The sequence below is a fragment of the Sceloporus occidentalis genome, unplaced genomic scaffold, assembly GCF_023333645.1.
Source record: "Sceloporus occidentalis isolate IW3139 unplaced genomic scaffold, rSceOcc1.0.p SCAF_1, whole genome shotgun sequence".
NCBI lineage: Eukaryota > Metazoa > Chordata > Lepidosauria > Squamata > Phrynosomatidae > Sceloporus > Sceloporus occidentalis.
In genome coordinates, this window is record NW_028316981.1 from 79,352,149 (window position 1) to 79,373,970 (window position 21,822).

Genomic DNA, 21,822 nt, shown 5'->3' on the forward strand with positions numbered 1-21,822 from the left:
AGTTATCTGTAGGGCACTCAGTTGTTAAAACAAACATTTAAAACTACTTTACTGTTTGCCTCCTAAGCAAAGAGCTGAGGGAAGTGGAATTTAGTGTAAAAACCAGGGTTCTGAGCAGCAAAATATAAAGGAAGAGTATCTTTTGCAGCAGTTATAACAATCAAATGTATGCTTGTACTTTGGCTACTGACTTCAAGGTAGTTGGACTATCTCACTACAGAGCCAAAGATGGGTGAGAATCCATAGATTCTGGGTGATGCAGTGATAAAAACAGCTGGAAAAGGCTACTTGTTTGAACTGCAACTCCCAAAATCCCCATTGGCTCTGCTAGTTAGAGAATTCTGAGAGTTATAGTTATTTTTCTTTGCAAATTCTAGGTAAGAATGAATGTGTCATGCACCAAGGTCTGGATTTCTGAAAGAGAAATGTTGCCCACTTTTTAAAAAATTAACATTGCCAGAAAAGGACTAGAGAGACTGAAATTTCTTGTAGCCAGACCTGTGCTTTTAGCTGAAAATGAGCTACCACACTGTTCTGTTTACCACAATCTAGTTCAAGAGTCAGCTGTTACTTTTCTGCTCGCTTCAGCTAGACATGTGGTTGGTTTGAAGAAACTTCCCTCCCTATAGATTACCTCCAAGCATGTGAATTCTGCCTGCCTTCTACCATGAGAAGGAAGTTAGGATAGGGGTTTGGTCTCACCTGGACATCAGCACTTGGAGTTAAGTTCTCAAATTCCCAGAGATAGATGTTTCCATCTGTTGCTGACACCACCAGAATATCCAGCTGTTCAACAAACAGGGCTCTGCCAAAAATCCAGTCCTTTTGTTATCATAGTAACAGCCCTACATCCATACATGAACCCTGAGCCCCTGATTACACTCTCACACAGTTCAGTCTTCTCCATTGTTTTCTGGATATAGACTTGCTCTGTTCTGACTAGTTTAGTGTGTGCAGGCATTGGATTATGTGGTTTTTGGGCTCTCTTGGTCAATGTCAGCTGGCAGTTCTGAGTAGTGAGATTTGGTCTAAGTCTGTATACACAGCCTAGTGCATGTGTTAGCACTGTGGTCTGGTTACTAGATCCTGGAGGAATCATGTGCCACGTGAATGGGGAAAGCATCCATAAGGAACAACAATCTACAAAGCGGCAGGGGGTAGGGTGGGGAAATTTCTGGTCCTCTAGGTGTTCTCTACTTCAGTTCTCTAAAGCCTCAGCCTGCATGGCCAATGGGAAGAGATTGTGGGAGTTGTGATCCAAAGTCAAAGATTCTCCAAAGGGATGCTTGGAGAAAACATGGAAGTGATTTTATCTTTTCAGAATTAGTTATACAGTGTCCCCTCTGCTGCAAAAGGACATACCTTATGAGGCCTATGCATTCTCTTTGTGTGCCTTTGGCTGTGCTCCAGATCCTGGTGCGGCTACTGTGACAACTACTAGAGACCCATCTCCGTTTTTTATTAGAATCTGGGTGAGGCTGGAACTCCTCTCTGCAACCCTTGTTCCCCTGCTGGGCCAAGGGTCCTCGTCGTTCTAGCTGGGCTTCATTGAGGTGGAAGGACTCCCTGCTGAAGGAAACAGGATGGAAGACAATGTAGATATGTAGTGTGGCTAGCACACCTACAGCCTTGATGCAAGTGCTCCACTCTAAAGGCAGGGCTATCATAATGACCAAAAGAAGGGTAACATTTTTATAATTCATCTTCCTAGTTCTGGTAGCAGGCAGGGGCCTTCCAGCTGAATGCCTACTGAACTCATCTGCCATAGACTGTGGTTCTTCCCCTGTAATCAACAGCATTCTTCAGGCCTAGACTTGGGGCAGAGCCTGGAAAAAACAGTGACCATGTTGAGTGCAGGATTCTGGGAATGATAATCTAAAATGTATTTACTTATTTGATTGATTTCTATCCCCCCTTTTCTCCAGAACTGGGACTAAAGACACCTCACAAGATAATTTAAGAAAAGCAAGTTCAAATAAAAATATCATACAGTGTTATTAAAAAAACAGTTAAAGAAGTTACAGTATTAAAACACAACTGAGTTTAAACAATTTATTCCCCCCCCCCCAAAAAATGATGATGATATGATGTTGTACCAAAACAGTAACTTTTCCAAGCCTTTTCCTCTAATTACTAGTGTTCTTTATCATAAGGACTTCATGAGCTGCAAAAAGTGGCTCCTTTTTGCACCCTGGAAAGGGGATGATAGCTGCGGCTTTGCAGCTTTATGGCATTCCTTTGGGGCTGCATAGTGTGGATGTGGTGCCAGAGGAGCACCATAATGCCACACACCGTGTGGTGCAGCATGCAACATCATGCCACCTGGGGACAGGGACAGGATGTGTGTCATATGGATGCTATGCCCTGGCTCTGCCCCCAAGCCTGCCTTTAAGGCCGGTCTGCACAGGGCCCACCTTACAGTTGGGTATGGTAGCCTTAGCTGAGCTGCATAGACAAAACCTTACCTGTAGATAAAGCGAGATATGTAGCTGCTTTCCCATTTCTGCACTGTCCCACTGCTGTCTCCACTGAAGAGCAAAATAGATCCCTTCTTAGCTAATGGAGAGATATTCAAAAAGTCAACTGGAGCAGCGTGGACTTTGGAAAGCCAGACCAAAGAATAATTGCTGACCATATAAAACAAAGATCACCCCTCAACTACTAATTGTCTTGGCCCAGGCAGAGAAAGCTCACCTTGTGGAGCTTATTCGTCCTGATCTGTTGAAGGTTGGGCAGAAGCTGATGTCAAGTTAGAGACAAGGCTTGAGCACTTACCATAGGCTAGACATTCAAGTGGGTGTTTGCAAAGTAGCACTGTTAGGCATCCCAATTCACTGTAGCGCCAGACCAACACTTGCTGTGGCTTTGCTGTGCCTGAAATAAGGAGGAACATTTCTGTTTGTTCTACCTAAAATAAACACACTGGCCTGTTACAGACTGCCAAAATAAAGCTGCTTCGTGTCTCTTTGGAGGTATGCTGTTTAAATGATGCATGCACCCTAAGAATCTGGAAGCTGCACCAAAGCTGAACTCCAGTGCTTAGGACTGGAGTGTAGCTTTGGCATGACCTCCGGACTCTTAGGACCCATGCATCATTTAAATAGCATACCTCCAAAGAGACACGAAGCAGCTTTATTTTGGCAGTCTGTAACAGGCCACTGCTTGTTGTTGGTTTGTTTGTTTCTTAAGGCGACTTGGATTATTCTATAAACTCTTGCCATTCCCCAAGCCTTGCCACATTTCCAAGGAGACTGAATGGCTAGAAAATGTGATATGAAAGCAGGAGGTATTAGGTCTACTCCTGCTTGTGCAAAACAGGTATCTCTACCCATAAATATGAGACGGCAATAGGAACGAGTCTGTGTACCAACATGAAGTGTGAGAGAGGTTCAACATCACATTCCTGAGTGTTCAATGTTACACATGCTAACTCAGGGAGCTTGTGAGATAATCTCATTTTTCCATTTTCATCTATGCTATGACAATCGAACAGTTAAATGAACCGTGTGGATGCTGTCATAGTGACCCATTCAGCCAGGGTCTCATAGGACTTTTTCACACATGGACCTATGTGCGTCCATCCCATAAATGGTTAAAGTGGTGGCATCCCAGGAAAGCAAGCCCATTTGCTAATGTTTATCGCACACAAGAACACAACAAGGGGTTAAAGGCACATTACTTAGGGTGAGATTTGAATTTGGCTATCAAATGGGTGAGGACAAACCCCCATTGCTCACTTAGAAATATCTTTTCTGCACATGCTCCAAACTGTCATTTCCACAAGTCCCCCCCACCCCACCCCACATGCCCCAGGGAGAGAGGGAAAACCAGGGGAGGATCCTCTTTGCCCCAAAAACTGTGTCAGAGGATGGCAGAATGAGGCTTCCCTTTATAAACTCCATAAAACCACAAAGATACACAAACACAAGAAAGGAGGGGGCTGGGTCCATAAGCCTGCCTAATTCCACAGAGGGCTGATATTCCATGATGCCCTCCTTTTCCAGGGAATGTCCTCCATTTCTCCCTCCTGTCCAAGAGGACTTCCAAAACATCCTGTCTCTGCTTCTCTCATGAGTATCCTCCCTCTTTGGCACAGCAAGGCACCTTGGGAAATCTGGGAACCAAAGGCTTCTAGAGGCTTGCATTTTCAGACAGCCGGCATTACGTGAAGGGAGTGAAATCGCAAGCAAAATGGACATGCAAATCTGGTAGTTTTGCGAACCTGCTCATTTCTTGATTCACCTCACATTCTCCCTGGATTCTGTCCTGATTGCGTGCAGCATCATGTGGAAAGCAGCAACAAACTTGTCCCTAATGCCCTGAATGACCCTGAATTGCCCCCACTTTAACCTTCCAATTTTCCCCATGTGAAAGAGTCCCTAGTATTGTTTCCTTCCATTAACCTCACAACAGCCCTATCAATCAAGTTAGGCTGAAAGATACTGACTGCCTCATCAGTCAGACTGCTTCAGAGCTGAATGGAGAACTGAATCCAGGCCTATGCAGTCCTATTACAACCTCTGATTGATATAAATTAATTGCCAAAGCCATCCTTCAACATCAGCCAGACTAGCCAGGGATGATGGAAACTGAAGTCCAAAGGACCACAACTTTCTCTACCTTGCTTATGTTGTCCTTGATTCTTCCACATGGTTTGGGTCCAGGATTGCCTACAGGATTCTCTCCTCCTGTATAATCCGCCCTGTATACTTAGGTCCTCTGGTGAACATTTACTCTAGTCAGGCAGGACTAGGTTGGCATCTGTCAGCCAGAGGACTTTTTCTTCAGCAACCCCCAGTCTGTGGAATGACTGCCAGGAGAGATTTGACAACTGAATATGCTGTCTGAATTTATACCAGTTTCTTCTGGCAGACTTATCCAAATGATTTTTAAACTGTGAATTTTAAATGATGAGTTTTAAATCTGGATTGTTTTAAAATTTGTATTTTTCCTTTTAAACTGATATGTGTTTTAACTATCTTTTTTAATTAATATAGTGTATTTGTTAATTGTTGTTCCCTGTCTTGATCCATGGGAAGAGTGTGGAGGTAAGACATTATTATTATTATTATTATTATTGAGCTTATTTTCTCCTAACTGCATGAAAGAACTTGATCTACAAATGAGGAAGGATAGTGAATCCAAAACCCTTGCACAAGTGACTTGGAGACCCGGTGAGGTCTTACACAGCTGCTGAAGGTTCCTTTATTGCTTACCAATCACATGCCTTGAGTCTGGCAGGCTGATAAGTTGCTGAAGAAGAGGGCCGTTGCGATTCCCCTGGAATGTGGATATGAACTGTGAAACCTGAAATTAGCACAAATGAATGTAGTATAAATGGCCATTTCATAACCATTTCTCCTTATTCCTTTCTTAGCATGCAAAATTGTACACAAAATGTTGCCAACAAAGAACCCCATGATTTTCTCTGGGAATTGGAGAAAGATCAAATGTGAAAACATGAATTTATGATGGAACTGTGAAAAACTTGTCTAAATAAATAGTTCACATAGTCATATGGGGAAGAAATCACAGAAAATTCAGCTTATGGTGCCAGGATGATTAAGAGCTACAAAGAAATGTCAGCTCTGAAAATGTTTTGGAGGAATTTGAAGATCCAAGAATACAGCACTAGTGGCCTTTGAAGCATTCACCCCATGGAGATGGAAAATAAAAAATCAGCTGTTTAGTGTGATCCCGGAACAGGAGAATACAACGGTTCCGGAAATTACTTGAAAAGAGACATAATTTAATCTTAATTGTATAAGCCACTTGACATTTGAGAAAGGTTCCACAGCCATTTTTCAATATAAACTGGTAGTGTATCATCCTTATGTCATTTGTATCATACCATTGATCAGGAAAGATGGGTCTGAGCTGTCAAGAAGAGCCACTGGTTGCAAGAAAAATGCTTCACAGAAAAGCTCTCTCTGTAGGATAGGTCATTTTTCAGATGCTATTTAAGTAATAAATATGAGGAATTTTCCTTGCAGTCAAGGCCTGCCAACTAAAGATAGACATTTTGTTAAATGTGGGGAAGTCATCCTAGAGAACAGTTAAACTTCATAGGAACAGAGGAATCTGCCTTATAAACAAGTTGGAACACTTACTTTTTGCACAACAATTCCCAGAATCCCCATGCCAGCATGGCCAGCAGCTATAATGACTGGGAGATTCTGGGAGCTGAAATCCTGCTTTTCCAAGTTCTGCTTATACTAGATGCTGCAGTCCATCATCCCCTTAACGTAGTATATGCCAACACAATGCTACAGCATGTATGCTATAACAGCAAATTTCACAATTTATGTCAATGACTGATGCCATTGCACAATGTGTGTATGAAAGGAACAACATGCAACTCCAATGTGCAGTGTACAGTCACAATGTGCAGTGTTCCTGTATGCACAACTCCACTTCTATCAGTGTTAGCAGAATGCATTGGTTGTGCTGTGGTGAATAATTTGCCCCATGTACGTAGCACGGCTGACACATGGATGAGTCACTAACAGGATATCAATGTATATCAAGTATATTATTTGTCCATCTTGCCCAGTACTCTCTGCTCTAACTGGCAGCAGCTCTTTAACTTCACGGACAAAAGTCTTTCTAATCATCTGTTACATGAAATCCTTTTAACTGCAGGTGCTGGGAACTGAAAGAGCCAGCATGGTATAGTGGCTTGAGTGTTGGACTCCAGCTCTGGACACCAGACTTTGGCCACAGAAACCCATTGGGTGACCTTGGGCAAGTTATGCTCTCTCAGTCTCAGAGGAAGGCAAAGCCAAATTCTTTCTGAAAAAAGTTGCCAACAAAAACCCCATGTGTCACCATAAGTCATAAATGACTTGAAGGCACACAACAGCAACTGGGGGTTGATCTTGGGGTCTTCTACATTCAAAAAATGTCTCTATCATGGAGCTTTGGTTGCCTCACATAAGACACTGATCCATGTATCAATAGATGGCACCCAATAATAAGGTTAAGAATGCCATGCACTACCAGCTCAATGCCAGCATAGCAGCACAGGCTAAAAGATTTAATTCTAGATCAATTCTAGAGGTCTGTAAATGTATCTCAGCCTGACAGGCAGTTTATTACACATACAACAGACTGAAGTGATTGAGCCTTCCTGGAACAATCAGTTTCAGGCTGCAGTGGACCAACAAAAGTCCCTAACACCAAAAACCCCAAGATGTAGAACAAAAAACTTTTTGTCTTTTGTTCTACAGCTCAGGCTGAAGTGGGACAGCAGGGGGTTAGAACTGTGAGCTTGAATATTACCCAGGCAGCTCTTTGAAGTGGTACAGACTCATGAAAAGCTTTACTATTTGAATCTGCTTAACATTTAAATCAGGCACAAAAAGAATTCTGCTTGTGAATCCCTTAGCAAAATGTTTGGCAGTCTTTTGCATATGTGACCAAGCAACTATTGTTCCCCATTATGGTTATGATTTTGCTGAAATCAAGCTGGCAGTGCACATATCTCCTCTGTGTGTGTGAGAGAGAGGGGCAGACAGACAGATAGACAGAAAGAAAGTCTTCAAGCAAGTGTGGAAATCAATTAGTGAAGGCTAGCAATGTATGCAGAGAAAAAACAACTGGATAATCATCTTGGTCACAACTCACAAAGATAGGAGTGAAAGGAGAACACAGCAAATTCCTTTGCAATGATACACACAGACACACAGGTACATAAGCATGTATGTATGAATATCTCTGGAGTGTGTGTGTGTGTGTGTGTTCCTTTCTTGGCTCTGCAAAGTCTTCTTTAGGCCCATTCCCACTGGGCTATAAAGCGAATGAAGAATCGGGTTATAGGGACATCGTTCCCATTTGAATTCGCGTTCGATCCTAGTTTAAGGGAAATCATTCTCATTTGAATTCACGTCCGATCCTACTTTGTTCGATTTCTCTAAAACCCGAATCAGCGGTGGATAACCTGGGTTGTCCTGACACCACTTTTCCAGCGGTTCTTTTTGCAGCTGCCGTGTCGGATCCGGGGCAAACTAGTGGGAATGACAGGGTGTCCAAATCAATATTTTAGGATGGGAGGATCAATGTTCAAGGGGCTGTCCCGGGGGGTGTCACCAGCTTTGTTCTCTTTCCTGCATTCCTGGCACCATTTCCCCCCGTCTGTGTAGCCTTTCTCCAGTGGTGCGGGAAGCAAGGTAAGGCAATTGCATGTGTAGACAAATTTATTTTCTTTAAGAAAAATTAAGCTTTCGACCGCCTAGGCGCTCTGTTGGGTGTCCAAACAAAGCAAATTGCTACATTGGCCTCCAAATGCGGTAAGCACATTACTCTTTAAACAGAGGCTGGATGGCCATCTGTCAGGGATGCTTTGAATTGGATTTCCTGCATGGCAGGGGGTTGGACTGGATGGCCCTAGTGGTCTCTTCCAACTCTACGATTCTATGATTCTATGATTCCCCCCTTCAACCCCCCCTTCTCCACATAGGTCGATGTGTGAGGAGACCCAGTGAACACCATTTTTAACTGTTATTTCTTCTTTTTCCTTTTTTGTTTTACTGAGCACCTAAGCGCCTAGGTGTCCAGGCGCCTAAGCGATCAATTGACCAAAAAAAGAAAGGAAACCAGAAAAACAGGTTTGAAAGACACAAATGGGAATGGGGAGCAAAAATAGCCCACAACAAAATGCATCGATGAAATTGGCTTCATTGTGACTAAGCGCTTGATTGACAGGGTTTTTTTAAAAAAACAAAAACAGTTCCAGAAGGGCAATGGGAATGGGGAACAAAATAAACCGCATCAAAATACAACAGAGAAATATCAACAGGAATGAGAACATGGGTCAAGAAAAACCGAGTCCATTTGCTCCCTTTTGTAATGGGAACGATGGACGTGATTTGAATATGACTCAGAAACTCGATCTGAGCCAGACTCGCAGCGAGATTTGTCGCTTTATATGCCCAGTGGGAATGGGGCCTTTCAATCTTTTTCCCGCATTAGTTGAAAGGACTGCAAAGGCAAAGTGTTACCAGTAGAAGGCAAAGAGGAGATAAGCAGTAGCTGCTGCTACTGCTGTTCAAACAGGGAACTGTCTGATTGAGTGACACTCACTATTTCCCCAGACTGGGGCTCATAGAGGGTGGGTTGGGATGTGCCACTGGCGATCCAGACGATGCCAACCGATACCACATAGCACAGTCCAGTAATGTTACCAGTGAAGGGACCAAGGCGCTGGATCAGCTGTCCATCCTGGGACCAGATGCCAACTGTCTGGTCAAAAGAACCTGACAGCACTCTGCAGAGGAGAGATCAGACAGAAGCAGAGCTTGGGGAATTTTTTATTATTATTACAGTCTCCAGAATCTCCCCAGTGAACCTGCTGACTGGGGAATACTGGGAGGAGCAGAACATGGAAGTATTATTTTATTATTTTATTTTTTTATATCCTGCCTTTCTCCCAATATAGCGACTCAAGGCGGCAAGTATCTTTTCCAAACTCTGACTTCATCTATTTCTGCATACACTCAGTGCTGCTTCCTCCCTGCCAGCAGTTCCACTTAAAGCACCATTTACAGCTTCTCCTTCCTCTTTGCAAAAAACACCAACCTTCCTAAAGCTGCCAAATCTATAGGTTTGCTACTGTTGAATCTCTGCAACAAAACCCATTAATGAAACAGGAACCTCCTTCAGATTCCCTCTTCCCTACTTTTCAGGAAGGGAAGGAAATTATGGCCAGTGAGGAGGGTAGGGGGGAAGAGAGGAACAAGACAAAGAATATACAGTATCAAACATAAACAGCAAAAGGAAGGAGGAGAAGAGAAACACAGAAAACCCACCTAAACACCAAGATTAACCCAACAGGGCGAGTTTTTGATAGGAGATGTTTCTAGCTCTAGTTAATAAGCAAGAACCAAAAGAACTGCAAAAGAAAGCATGGGCAACTTATGGCTCTCCAGACAATGTTGTGCTGAACTCCCATGACTTCTTACCAATGGTTAGAATTGATGGGAGTTAAGTTCAATAGTACCTGGAGCATCCACATGTTCTATAAAAAAAAATGAAAGGGATTTTTAAAAAGAGACTAGGGTGCATTACAGACCGCCCCTTTGGGGCGGCCTGTAGGCGCTCCTTTCCCTGACGGATCAGGGCCTCAGCTGCCAGAGCAGCAGGCCGCTTCCCCGCGCCTGGAAAGGGGTGTCCTTGGGGCTTCATGCCACTTGGCCCCTTTCTCTCTTGTGTCATTGGCGCAGCCGTCTAAAGGCTGCGCCAGTGACGCAAATCACGGAAGGAGCTCCGTTTCGGAGCTCCTTCTAGTGCCGCGGAAAGGGAGCTCTATGCGCCCTCATGTGGCGCAAAGACGTCACGTCCGCACTGCCCCATTTGGAGGCGGTGCGTTCGTGACATTGTAATGGCGGCCCCTATATGTATAGGGCACCGCCATTTTGTATGTCCTGGGGACGTATTAGGGTTAGGTGCGTGTGTCAGGCACGCACTTTCCCTAACCCTAGTACATCCCCAGGACTTATTTTATGCCTGTCTGTAACGGGCCTAGGTATGTATTCAATGAACCCCTGATTCTTAGGTTTTTCATATAACAAGTGATGGTAGCTCACCCTTATTCTTTGTCTCCATCCCACAACAGTTGGAATTTGGAGGGCTATAGTAGTTTGGTCAACAGAATTCACCTTTTTGATATGAAAAAGTGAGCTGTTTCCTCCATGTCCCCTAAGTATAAGCTTTGTTTACTTTTATGCCTTCTATCTCTTGGCCCCGAAAACAGCCAGCAAACCTACAGTACAAATACAACCTTAGGTTCTCCTTCACTATGGCAGACTCACTTTACAAACACTTGCTGATGTGTAATTGGCTGTTCTTTTATAGTTCTTTCCCACTTTGGAGAATGGGAGATAATCGATACTGGTGATTCATAGGTGGTATGAGAAAAGAACAGTTCTTGCCAAGGTTATTAACACTTCCAGATCCATATGGAATATGGTCTGTTTCAGGGAAAGAGAATGTGTATTCTTCTGAACATTATTGGAGTGCAACTCCTATGATGATTCTTTACCATTAGCTAGGCCCCTAAGGCAGATGGGAGATGCAGCCAATCAGCATCCTGGTCTACCTCATCCATCCCTCAACCCACACCAAGCTTTTACCTGGTGGTTTCCTGATGGCGTACCAGCAACAGATGTGTGATAGCTGCATTATGGGCACGTTGGATGCAATACTTGGTTGTCAGGCCTTTCCGACCCCGAGTCTGATAGGTGTCAAAAATCAGCAGCTTCCTATCATACCTGGAAAGGGACATGGAGAACTAGTCTTCTACTGATTGTGGAACTGGATTCCCTAGGTTTGCTGAAAATCTCCCAGCAGTGGGTAGGAGTGCATGAGAAAGGTTTTGTTGGACAGGGGAGATGTGGCTTCCCTTCCATTCTCACAAAGATGTCACAATGGCAATGAAATAACTTTTTATTTAGAGAGGCATTTGGTTTTTAATATGCTGCAGCAGATTAAGCATTATGTATATGTTGTGTTTTATTTTATTATTGTTTTAAATGTATTTTGTTTTGTTTTTAAACTTGTGCTATAAAAATGGAACTCAGGTTTAGTTGTCTTTTAGCTAATGTATAAATAGTTTTGTTGTTATTGTTGTATTGTGTTTTTAAATGGCTGTAAGCCACCTTGAATTTCATGCTGGGAGAAAAGTGAGATAATAAATAAATAAATAAATAAATAAATAAATAAATAAATAAAGAAATAATACATCTCAATTTATTATCTTCTACAGTCATTCAGTAGCCACATTCCCATCTCCTTCTCACAGATCACCCCATTCCCTTCAAGGGCAGTTTGGTGATGTTCTGGTGTAAGAGAGCAACATTTCATAGCAGAAAGCATCCAATGAGTGGTAGTATCTATTAAAGGTAGCACAAATGGTCTGTATCTTACAGAGGCTATGATTCTTCCCCGTGTTCCAACTCACCCTGCTGTGTATATTTGGTTGTCTAGGCAGGAGATGCAAGACACGATGTCTGTGTGCGTCTGATCAGAAAAGCCATTGGTCATATGAACCACGTGTCCGGATTCTCTTCTTTCATCCAAGGGGAAAGCCATGAGGCGTCCCTTGCTGCCACAAAGCAGGAGGTGCCGAGACAGGCTGATTGCCAAGGTGAAGATAGGATAGCCTAGCTAGAGAGTAGGGGAGGAGGAAAGATGGGGTCAAGCACATGAAGAAAGGATTGTAGGGACCAGAAAAGATAATATTGCCATAGCAGATTCTACCCATTGCCTTGCAAGACTTTCTGGAAGGAGCTAGTAATTGTGTGAAGCTGATCAGCAGAGCACCTGATTACAACCACATGGAGTTCTGTCTTGAAAAATAACCTCAGAAGCCCAAATTAAATTTATAATAAATACTAGCAGAGACAGATTCCTAATTATGCTGGCCATCTTGTGTCACTGAGGGACAGGAGGAAGCTAAATGCCTGACTGAGCAGATCTCTGTCTAGGGAGAAATCATAGCACCCTAGTGAAGACCTAATGTGTCCCTTGCTGGACTGGGGGCTTCATCAAGAGCAAGGATTGGGCACAAAGATTCTACAGTTCTACATAGGAATGTACAAATTGGGCAAAGTGTCACATACTACTGTGGCCTCAAAAAGGATGGAGACAAACTGTATTGCAAAGGTTTTTGAGTTGCAAATGGATGTTAAATTTTCTGGACTGAGAATCTCTTGGTTGACACACAGCCAGAAGGAGGAGGTGCCAGCTTGCAAGACAAACAAACAAACAAAAAAAAAAAAAAATAGCAAAATGTAGGCTTATAATTTTTTCAATTTTTTTCCTGTATGGTTTTTAACATCTTGCCTGATGAAAAAGCCAGTGGAACTTCGAAAGCTTGCAACATGTATATTGTACATTTGGTTGTTCTAATAAAGGTATCATCGTTTCATAGATTTTTGATGTTATTGGATTTGCTATATGGTCAACATGGCTGCCCCTGAATGTTCAGTGTTACTGTTGTTAGCTCTCTTATCAAGATAGAATGTGGTGGGATTCTCACCAGAAGACGGTCAAGCACAGTGCCACCTGCAGCCCACACAAGCACAGAGCTGTCATTGGAAGCAGAGAAGAGGAGCCGTGCCTGTGCCCAGGACAGGAAATGGGTGACCCAGCCAGCATGCTCTTTGGCGCACAGAGCCATGTGCCCGCTCTCCATGTCCCACCACTTGATCACTCCATCTATCAGAGCAAAAGAGTTACACGCTGCTTGTCTGGATAAAGGGAAGGGTGCACCTCAGATTAATTCTTTTTCTCTTTTGATGGGAATCAACACTGTAGAAATAACTCAGTTTGACACCACTTTAACTGCTGTGGCACCATCCTACAGAATCTTGAGATTTGTAGTTTAGTGAGGCACTAGCACGTTTTAGCAGAGCTCCAGTACTTAAAGTGATATCAATGCCTTATTTCTATACTGTAGATGCACTCTTCAAGAGAGATGCTCAAAGAAAAGACTTTCAAATTTTGTCTGGAGGACCACATGTTCACAATTCCTGGCATAAATGGAAATCAACATTTTAGGCTGTGTTCTGTTTGAGGACAGAAGTAGTGGTTTATACTAAGGAAATGAAATTGTTCTAGATTTGCATAGATATATGAAGTAGGGATGGAAGTGGAATAGAATTTAACAACTGTAAGATTCAGAAAGAACACAGAAAAACTTACCTCTCCAGTTAGGACTTACCTGCAAAGCCAGTGAGGCACTCTCCTCGAGCTGTATGATAGCCAAGAGCTGTTATGGGACTTCGATGGCATTCCTTCATGCGCAGATGCTCTTGCATTGCCATCCCTGTGGTCTGAAGAGAATATGGGGGAACAAAGGGCCACCCTTCTGACAAGTTTCCAGATTTATCCCTCTTAGAACCTTATTATTATTATTATTATTATTAACCTTTATTTATGAAGCGCTGTAAATTTACACAGCGCTGTACTTGCAATCTTTTTAGTTAACAATTATATTCCCTTCAACGGTGGAGCTTAATTCAATATAATGTGAATATACTGCAAATAATCATGTTATACTTAGCCACCTGCAATCTAGATGTTGACATCAGCAGTCACCCAGCACTGCCAGTAATGTTTTCATACTGCTCCTCCACAAACTGTATTGTGTATAATTTATTTCAGAATTACTCAAAGTGGTGGTCCCTGGATCAGTGTCTGTCTGCAAGCCATTCATTTAGGGCCTGTTGACTGCTTCCAGGAAGGAAACATTTGTAGCTAATGATCACAAATATGGTACTATATGGTACCTGACTTATTTGGGGGGAAATGCTGCCTCCCCCCACATCAGCTAGCATGAGAAGCACTAATTTATTTAACCTGCTAAACATTCCTAGAAACCATTGCAGGATGATCTCATCACACCCAGGTCCCCTACATCAGTGCTTCTCAAGCTGATATGGAGGAAAGTTTCCCCTACCTGCCAGGGACCAGCACCACATTTGTATCTACTGGCTACAACTCTTTCTTTCTTTCTTTCTTTCTTTCTTTCTTTCTTTCTTTCTTTCCAGGAACCTGGACACAAGGCAGCAGCTGATAGTTTGCAAACTGGCACCAGTTCACAAACCACCACTTTTAATACCACTGTCTCAGATGAAGAGCTCAGAAATCCGTCCCTTCTGAAGAAAGGGGAAGTACAGTAAATGTGGGAAGTGGCTAAGACGGCTTCCCTTACCACAGACCTGAACTGCATTGCACACACTACAGCAAAGGTCAGTGAATGCATCCAATGGACATTCAGATGGGCACCTGTGTTTATCTGTTTATGCAACAATGGTGTAAAGAGAAGGAGCTGTGGTCCTAAGGGGCAGACTGGGATCCCAGGAGGTTTGGATTCAGCTCTAGGGTGGCATCTTCTAGATGTTCTGGAGTATAACCACTGCTAGTCTTTCATATATTCTGGACTATTAGCTATAGTGGGTGAAGTTGATGGAAGCTATGAGTCAAAACACATTAGGAGAAGAGCTGTCATGAGCTGTCATGGGCAAGAGCCCACATGATCAGAGTACAGGGGATCTGATGGATGAGGCAGTTGATGGCTTCCATGTCAATGAGGGTATGAGTGCAACTATACTGTAGAAATGATGCAGTTTGGAATGCACTGCAGGTTTTACAGGAGCCCTGGTGCAGTGGTTAAATGCTGGTACCATAGCCACAATGTTGTGAGTTTTATCCCAGGGTTCCAAGCTTGACTCAGACTTTCATCCTTTTGTAGGACAGTAAAATGAGTACTCAGATTGCTGGGGGCAATTGGCTTACAGATTGTAAACTGCTTAGAGAGTGCTGAGTTCACTATTAAGTGGTATAGAAATGTAAATGCTATTGCTATCTGCAGTGGTGAAACCTATCACCCAAATAGGTCTGTTCCTTTGGAGAGCTCCTGCAAGGTTTGAACTACAACCTAGAATGGATTCATTCTCCCCCCCCCCCCCCCCGACATGAGAGGCACCAGCCACCATTGTCCCATGGGCTCAACCTGCCAACTCCTTTCCATCCACTAATACCAACCTAAGCCTACCTTCTCTCTTTGGCATCATCACAGGATAAAGGACTAACTAGTGTGTATGCTAATAACATCCCCAGGAAAATTCTCTTCATCGAGTTCAAATACTACTTACTCTAAAACAGCTTCATTTATATACCACTTCATATTGAACTAAAAGTGTCTAAGCGGTTTACAACTGTAAGCCAATTGCCCCCAACAAGCTGGGTACTCATTTTAGCAACCTCGGAAGGATGCAAGCCTGAGTCAAGCTTGAGCCCTTTTGCTGGTATTGAATTCGCAACCTTATGGTTTTGAGTGAGTGGTTGCAGTACAGGCATTTAACCACTGTACCACCAGGGCTCCTCCAATGTATGTGTATATTGGTAGGGAGCTGCAGAACTGCATGGAAATGAGGATCAAAATATAGGGTGACAACTGATACAGTGGGCCTTTAGTATCTGCTGAGGTTTGGTTCCAGGACCCCCTGTGGAAACCAAAATCCATGGATGCTCAAGTCCAGTTAACATGATGGTGTAGAGTTATGATGTCCCTTATATAAAATGGTGCCTCTTGATTATATTATAGTAAATTCAAGGTTTGCGTTTTGGAAGTTATATGTTTTTGGAATATTTTCAACCCATAGATGGTTGAATCTATGGATAAAGAATCTGTGGGATATGTAGGGCCAACTGTACAAGGGAAGAAGAAAATTATCTTTCACCTTTAACAACTTCCCATAAAAGGGAATAGGACTATCCCAAGTTTTAAGATTCCAAAGAAAGGGTTTTCTTTTGGTTCTACTGCTACTGCTGATAGATTCCTGAGGGCACAAGCAGTGGCGTCACTAGGGTTGGTGTCTGTGGTGCAATAACTCATGGTGCCACCCCCCCCTCCATTGACCTCCTCCCATTTCACACCACATAGAATCCTTAGTAATACTTTTTTGTACTAATGTTAATTATAAATCACAATTCCCATATGCCACTGAATGTAATGCTAATAGTTGTGACATAAACAACTAGCAAAATTAAAATTATACTTTCAATTACAATACCTTCTTTGCTTCAGTCTTCTCAGAAAAGGCAAAGGGTGCTCAATCTGAGGAAAATGGAACAGAGGACAGAACAGGCGAAACTCAGCACAGAATAAGCAAAGAGATAGTACAGGAATCCCTGGTTAATCTAAATGAATATAAGTCTCCAGGACCTGATGAACTACATCCAAGGGTATTAAAAGAACTGGCAAATGTAATATCGGAGCCATTGGCAACAATCTTTGAGAACTCCTGGAGAACAGGAGAAGTCCCAGCAGACTGGAGGAGGGCAAACGTTGTCCCCATCTTCAAAAAGGGGAAAAAAGAGGATCCCAACAATTATTGCACAGTTAGTCTGACATCTATACCTGGAAAGATTCTGGAGCAAATCATGAAACAGAGAGTCTGTGAACATCTAGAAGGCAATGCCATAATCACAAAAAGTCAACATGGGTTTTAGAGAAACAAGTCATGCCAGACAAATCTAATCTCTTTCTTTGATAAAAATTAACAGCTTGGTAGATGAAGGTGATGCTGTGGATATAGTATATCAGGGGTAGGCAACCTGCGGCCCGCGGGCCGGATGCGGCCCGGCAAGGCCTTGGGACCGGCCCCAGCCCGGTCCTGCCACCGATTGCCGCCGGGGCCTTTGGCGTCTCGCGCAAGGGGCATGGTGGGGCAATTGTCTATAGAAGCCTGAGAAACATGCATTTATCTTAACATTTTTTAAAAAATCAGCAAATTTTTTTGCGTGTCCTCCATTTTTTATTTAAAAAGTGCCCTCCATTTGAAAATTTTGTCCTACATTTGTCCCGGTTTATTTATTTATTTATTTATTTTTAATTTAATTATTTATTTTTTTGGCTTCGGCCCCCCAGTTGTCTGAGGGACAGCAACCCGGCCCCCGGCTCAAAAGGGTTGCCTACCCCTGTAGTATATCTTGATTTCAGTAAGGCCTTTGACAAGGTTCCCCATGACATTCTTGCAAACAAGCTAGTGAAATGTGGGCTAGAAAAGGTAACTGTTAAATGGATTTGTAATTGGTTGACTGGCCGAACCCAAAGGATGCTCAACAATGGCTCCTTTTCATCCTGGAGAGAAGTGACCAGTGGGGTCCCACAGGGCTCTGTCCTGGACCTAGTGTTATTCAACATCTTTATCAATGACTTGGACGACAGAATTGGGAGCATACTTATCAAATTTGCAGATGACACCAAATTAGGAGGAGTAGCTAACACACCAGAGGACAGGATTAAAATTCAAAATGATCTGAATAGACTAGAAAGCTGGGCCACAGCTAACAAAATAAAATTCAACATGGAGAAATGTAAGGTACTGCATTTAGGGCGGAAAAATGAAATATAGGATGGGGGACACCTGGCTGAATGAAACTATGTTAATTACCCGCCCGAGGGACTGTTTTGCCGCCCCGCGCGGCGCTTCTGGAGGGGAGGAGGAGTTGGTGGGAGCGGCTCCTTGTTAAAAGCCGGCCCGCCAGCCCCCTGGAAGGAGGACGCCAGCGCCAGACCAGCTGGGTGCCCACCCGCCCGAGGGACTGTTTTGTCGCCCTGCACGGCGCTTCTGGAGGGGAGGAGGATTTAGTGGGAGCGGCTCCTTGTTAAAAGCTGGCCCGCCGCCCCCCTGGAAGGAGGATGCCAGCGCCAGACCAGCTGGGCGCGCACCCACCCGAGGGATTGCTGTGAGTTGCCGTGCCTCGCTGCCAGGCGGCTTTTGAGTCGCCTACGGACTGATATCTTGGACTTCAGCTGTGACAGCCAGATATTGCAGAGAGAGAATGATTGGAGTGTCTCTTCTCTGCACTTATTGTTGCACTGTGAGGGGAGGGGAAGGGTATGGATGCGGGGAGTGTTTCGGTTGGGGAGGCAGAGGTTAACTCTTCAAGCATGAGTGGGGCTCCTATTGAGGTATTGTGGGGCAAGGGGAAGTATGGCGGTAGGAGAGTGGACCAGCGTTACAGGGGAAGGAGATCGATGCTTAATATCTATCCCGCCTTGCTGTCCCTCTTCTAACCAAAGAGACCTGAGGGTCATTCCAACCATACCACAAACCCTGTCTCTGCTCCTGTGCAACGCCAGGTCCATTAACAACAAATCCCATATTATATACGATCTGCTCGAGGATAACAACTGTGACGTGGCTTGCATTACTGAGACCTGGCTTGGGCCTGAGGGAAAAGCTGTATGGGCTCAGGCCCTGCCTGCCGGGTACTCAGTGAAGGACCAGACCAGATTAGGTGGGCGGTGGAGGGGTTGCCTTGGTGCATAGGAACACCTTGTCTCTAACCAAGAACCATGTTCGACAAACTTCCTATATCGAATGTATTTATTTGACCCTGAAGGCCAGAGACAGTCTAGGGATTCTGTTGGTCTATCGGCCACCCCGTGCGCTAACAGACTCCCTTAACGAGCTGACACAGCTGGTCGCGGAGCTGATGCTGGAGTCCCCCAGGCTTTTGGTCCTGGGAGACTTCAACGTCCCCTTTGCGGCCAACTATGTTCCATCCGGTGCGGCTCGGGAATTCATGGATACCATGACAGCCATGGGCCTGTCACAGCTGGTCTCGGGGCCTACGCATTTTGTGGGTAATACACTTGATATGGTTTTTTGTACGGACATGGAAATTCCGTGGGTGGAAATAACTAATATTTCCCCCCTGTCATGGACGGATCATTTCCTGGTGGAGGCAAAAATCAAGGCTTCTACCCAGATCCCTCCCGGGGGTGGCGGACCTCTTAGGATGGTCCACCCTCGAAGGCTGATGGAACCCAATAGGTTCCAAGAAGCCCTAGAGGGGCATACGGTTGGAACCGACGGCGATTCTGTTGATGCCCTGGTTAACATCTGGGATACTAATCTCTCTAGGGCTATACACAGTATCGCTCCCAAGCGCCCTCTCAGGCCTGCTTCCAAAAGGGAAGATCTCCGGGCAAGGAAGCGGGTCCTGCGACGGCTAGAGCACGTCTGGCGGAAACACCAGCGCTTACCCGACCAGACTCTCCTAGACCATCTTTTGAAGGACTACGGAGAGGTGATACGTGCAGCTAAGAACTCGTTCTATGGTGCACGTGTCACGTCCTCGGAGTCGCGTCCAGCAGAGTTGTTCAGGGTAGTGAGGGAGCTAACTCAGCTCCCTCCTGTTCTGAACCCTATTCTTGAACCATCAAAGGCCTGCTGTGACCAATTTAACAACTTCTTCGCGGATAAAATCTCTCGGATAAGTGAAGGTCTAGATGCCAGTATTAAAGTAGAGAACAAAGCAGAGGTATCCAGAGCTTCCGTGGACTCGGTTATACTGGATCACTTTGAGTCTGTGAATACCGAGGATGTGGACAAGATCCTTAGAAGTGTTAGGAAGACGACCTGCTCTCTCGATCCCTGTCCCTCATGGCTAGCGGCTCAGGGGGGACCGGTAGTAACTTCAATGTTACACCGGATTATTAATACATCTCTAAGGGATGGGCAATTTCCATCTAATTTAAAATTGGCCACTATTAAAACCTTTGTTAAAAAAGCACTCCCTCGACCCCCTGATGCATAATAATTACCGGCCAGTTTCGTTGCTGCCATTTTTGGGGAAGGTGATCGAGAGGGCGGTTGCAATCCAGCTTCAATCGATCTTGAACGAAACGGATTATCTAGACCCATTTCAAACCGGCTTTCAGGCGGGCTACAGGGTTGAGACGGCCATGGTCGCCTTGGTCGATGATCTCCGTCTGGGCATGGACAGGGGTGGCATGTCCCTGTTAGTGCTCTTAGACATCTCAGCGGCTTTTGATACCATAGACCAGGGGTAGGCAACCTTTTTGAGCCGGGGGCCGGGTTGCTGTCCCTCAGACAACTGGGGGGCCGAAGCGGGGGGGGAGAGCTTCCACCCTCCGGGGGCAGGGCCACGTACCAGGGGTGGAGCTTCCACCCTCTGGAGGCGGGGCCACATGCTGGGGGCGGAGCTTCCACCCTCTGGCGGCGGGGCTTTCTCTGCTCCCTTTCCTGACCTCCAGCTGTCTGAGAGACAGCTAGAAGTGGGGGGGATTGGGAGAGGGGGTGACAAGCGCGCCTGCTCCTCCTGCCCTTCCTTGGCCCCCAGCTGCCTCCCAGAGAACCAGTAGGGGCCCATGAGGGGCAGGAACAACAGGTGCACGCCCCCTGCTCCTGTCCTTGGGGCTTTGCCAGGCCTGAGGCGTCCTCTGAAGGACACCTCAGGGCTGCCAAAGCCCCGCGGGGAGGAGGAGGCCTGTGCCTGCCCTCTCCTCCTTGGCCTCTTCCTTTGGCTGAACGGGCTCCAAGGGGCCCTTTCAGCCGAAGGGGAAGGCCGAAACCACTCTCACTGTTAAAGTAGTTTTAGCATTGAAAGCACTGAAAATACACAGAAATGCACTTTGGAAAGTCACACTGTCTCACCTTCAGAAAGACTGCATGTCCCACAAACTGACATATCATCATCACTACCACTCTCATTGTAAAAGCACACCTTTCAGCATTGAAAGCACTGAAAATACACAAATGCACTTTGGAAAGTCACACTGTCTTACCTTCAGAAAGACTGCATGTCTTCTTCCTACTCCTCCTCCTGCTCCTTCCTACCTCCTTCCTCCTCTTCTTCCTCATTCCTCCTCCCTCCCTCCCTTCTCCTCCTGCTCCTTCCTTCCTACTTCTTCCTCCTCTTCTTCCTCCTGCCTCCCTCCCTTCTCCTACTGCTCCTTTCTTCTTCCTTCTTCTTCCTCCTTCCTCCTCCTGCTCCTTCCTTCCTTCCTCTCTGCTCCTCCTCCTCCTCCTGCGGACCCCCTCCTCCTTCTCTCCAGGCCCGCAGTTGTGGAGCAACTGCGGGCTTGGGGAGAAGGACGAGGGGGACCCACGCCTCCCTCTCCCCAGGCCCCCGGCGCCACTGCCTCTCCCCGCGCTCTGTGAGGGCCAAGGCTTCCCCACAGGGCGGGGGGAAGGCCAGCGCCGGCTGCCCCAGCGCTTTCCCCGCTCCTCAGGGAGGGCAGAGGCCAGCCCTGAGGGGCGGGGAAAGGCCAGCCCCGGCGTCCCCGGCGCTTTCCCCGCCCTTCAGAGCGGGCCGAAGCCAGCCCTGAGGGGCAAGGAAAGGCCAGCGCCAGCTGCCCCAGCGCTTTCCCCCGCCCCTCAGAGCGGGCAGAGGCCGGCCCTGAGAGGCGGGGAAAGGCCAGCGCCGGCTGCCCCAGTGCTTTCCCCTCCCCTCAGAGCGGGCAGAGGCCGGCCCTGAGAGGCGGGGAAAGGCCAGCCCCGG

General features: G+C 45.5%; 1 protein-coding gene across 1 annotated transcript in view; it reads right to left on the reverse strand.

Annotated features, from left to right (window-relative positions):
• Window positions 1-21,822, reverse strand: part of LOC149321684 (ADP-ribosylation factor-like protein 3) — a 61,386-nt gene that overhangs the window by 35,754 nt on the left and 3,810 nt on the right. Inside the window, exons 2-12 of the mRNA XM_089526937.1 lie at window positions 16,578-16,621; window positions 13,721-13,832; window positions 13,037-13,215; window positions 11,957-12,162; window positions 11,130-11,267; window positions 9,082-9,265; window positions 5,217-5,307; window positions 2,776-2,874; window positions 2,466-2,556; window positions 1,363-1,569; window positions 703-805 (exon numbers count right to left, since the gene is read on the reverse strand). Of these exons, the coding sequence (XP_089383063.1) occupies window positions 703-805; window positions 1,363-1,569; window positions 2,466-2,556; window positions 2,776-2,874; window positions 5,217-5,307; window positions 9,082-9,265; window positions 11,130-11,267; window positions 11,957-12,162; window positions 13,037-13,215; window positions 13,721-13,823 (1,401 nt within the window). The 5' untranslated portion in view covers window positions 13,824-13,832; window positions 16,578-16,621. The remainder of the gene's footprint in view (window positions 1-702; window positions 806-1,362; window positions 1,570-2,465; window positions 2,557-2,775; window positions 2,875-5,216; window positions 5,308-9,081; window positions 9,266-11,129; window positions 11,268-11,956; window positions 12,163-13,036; window positions 13,216-13,720; window positions 13,833-16,577; window positions 16,622-21,822) is intronic.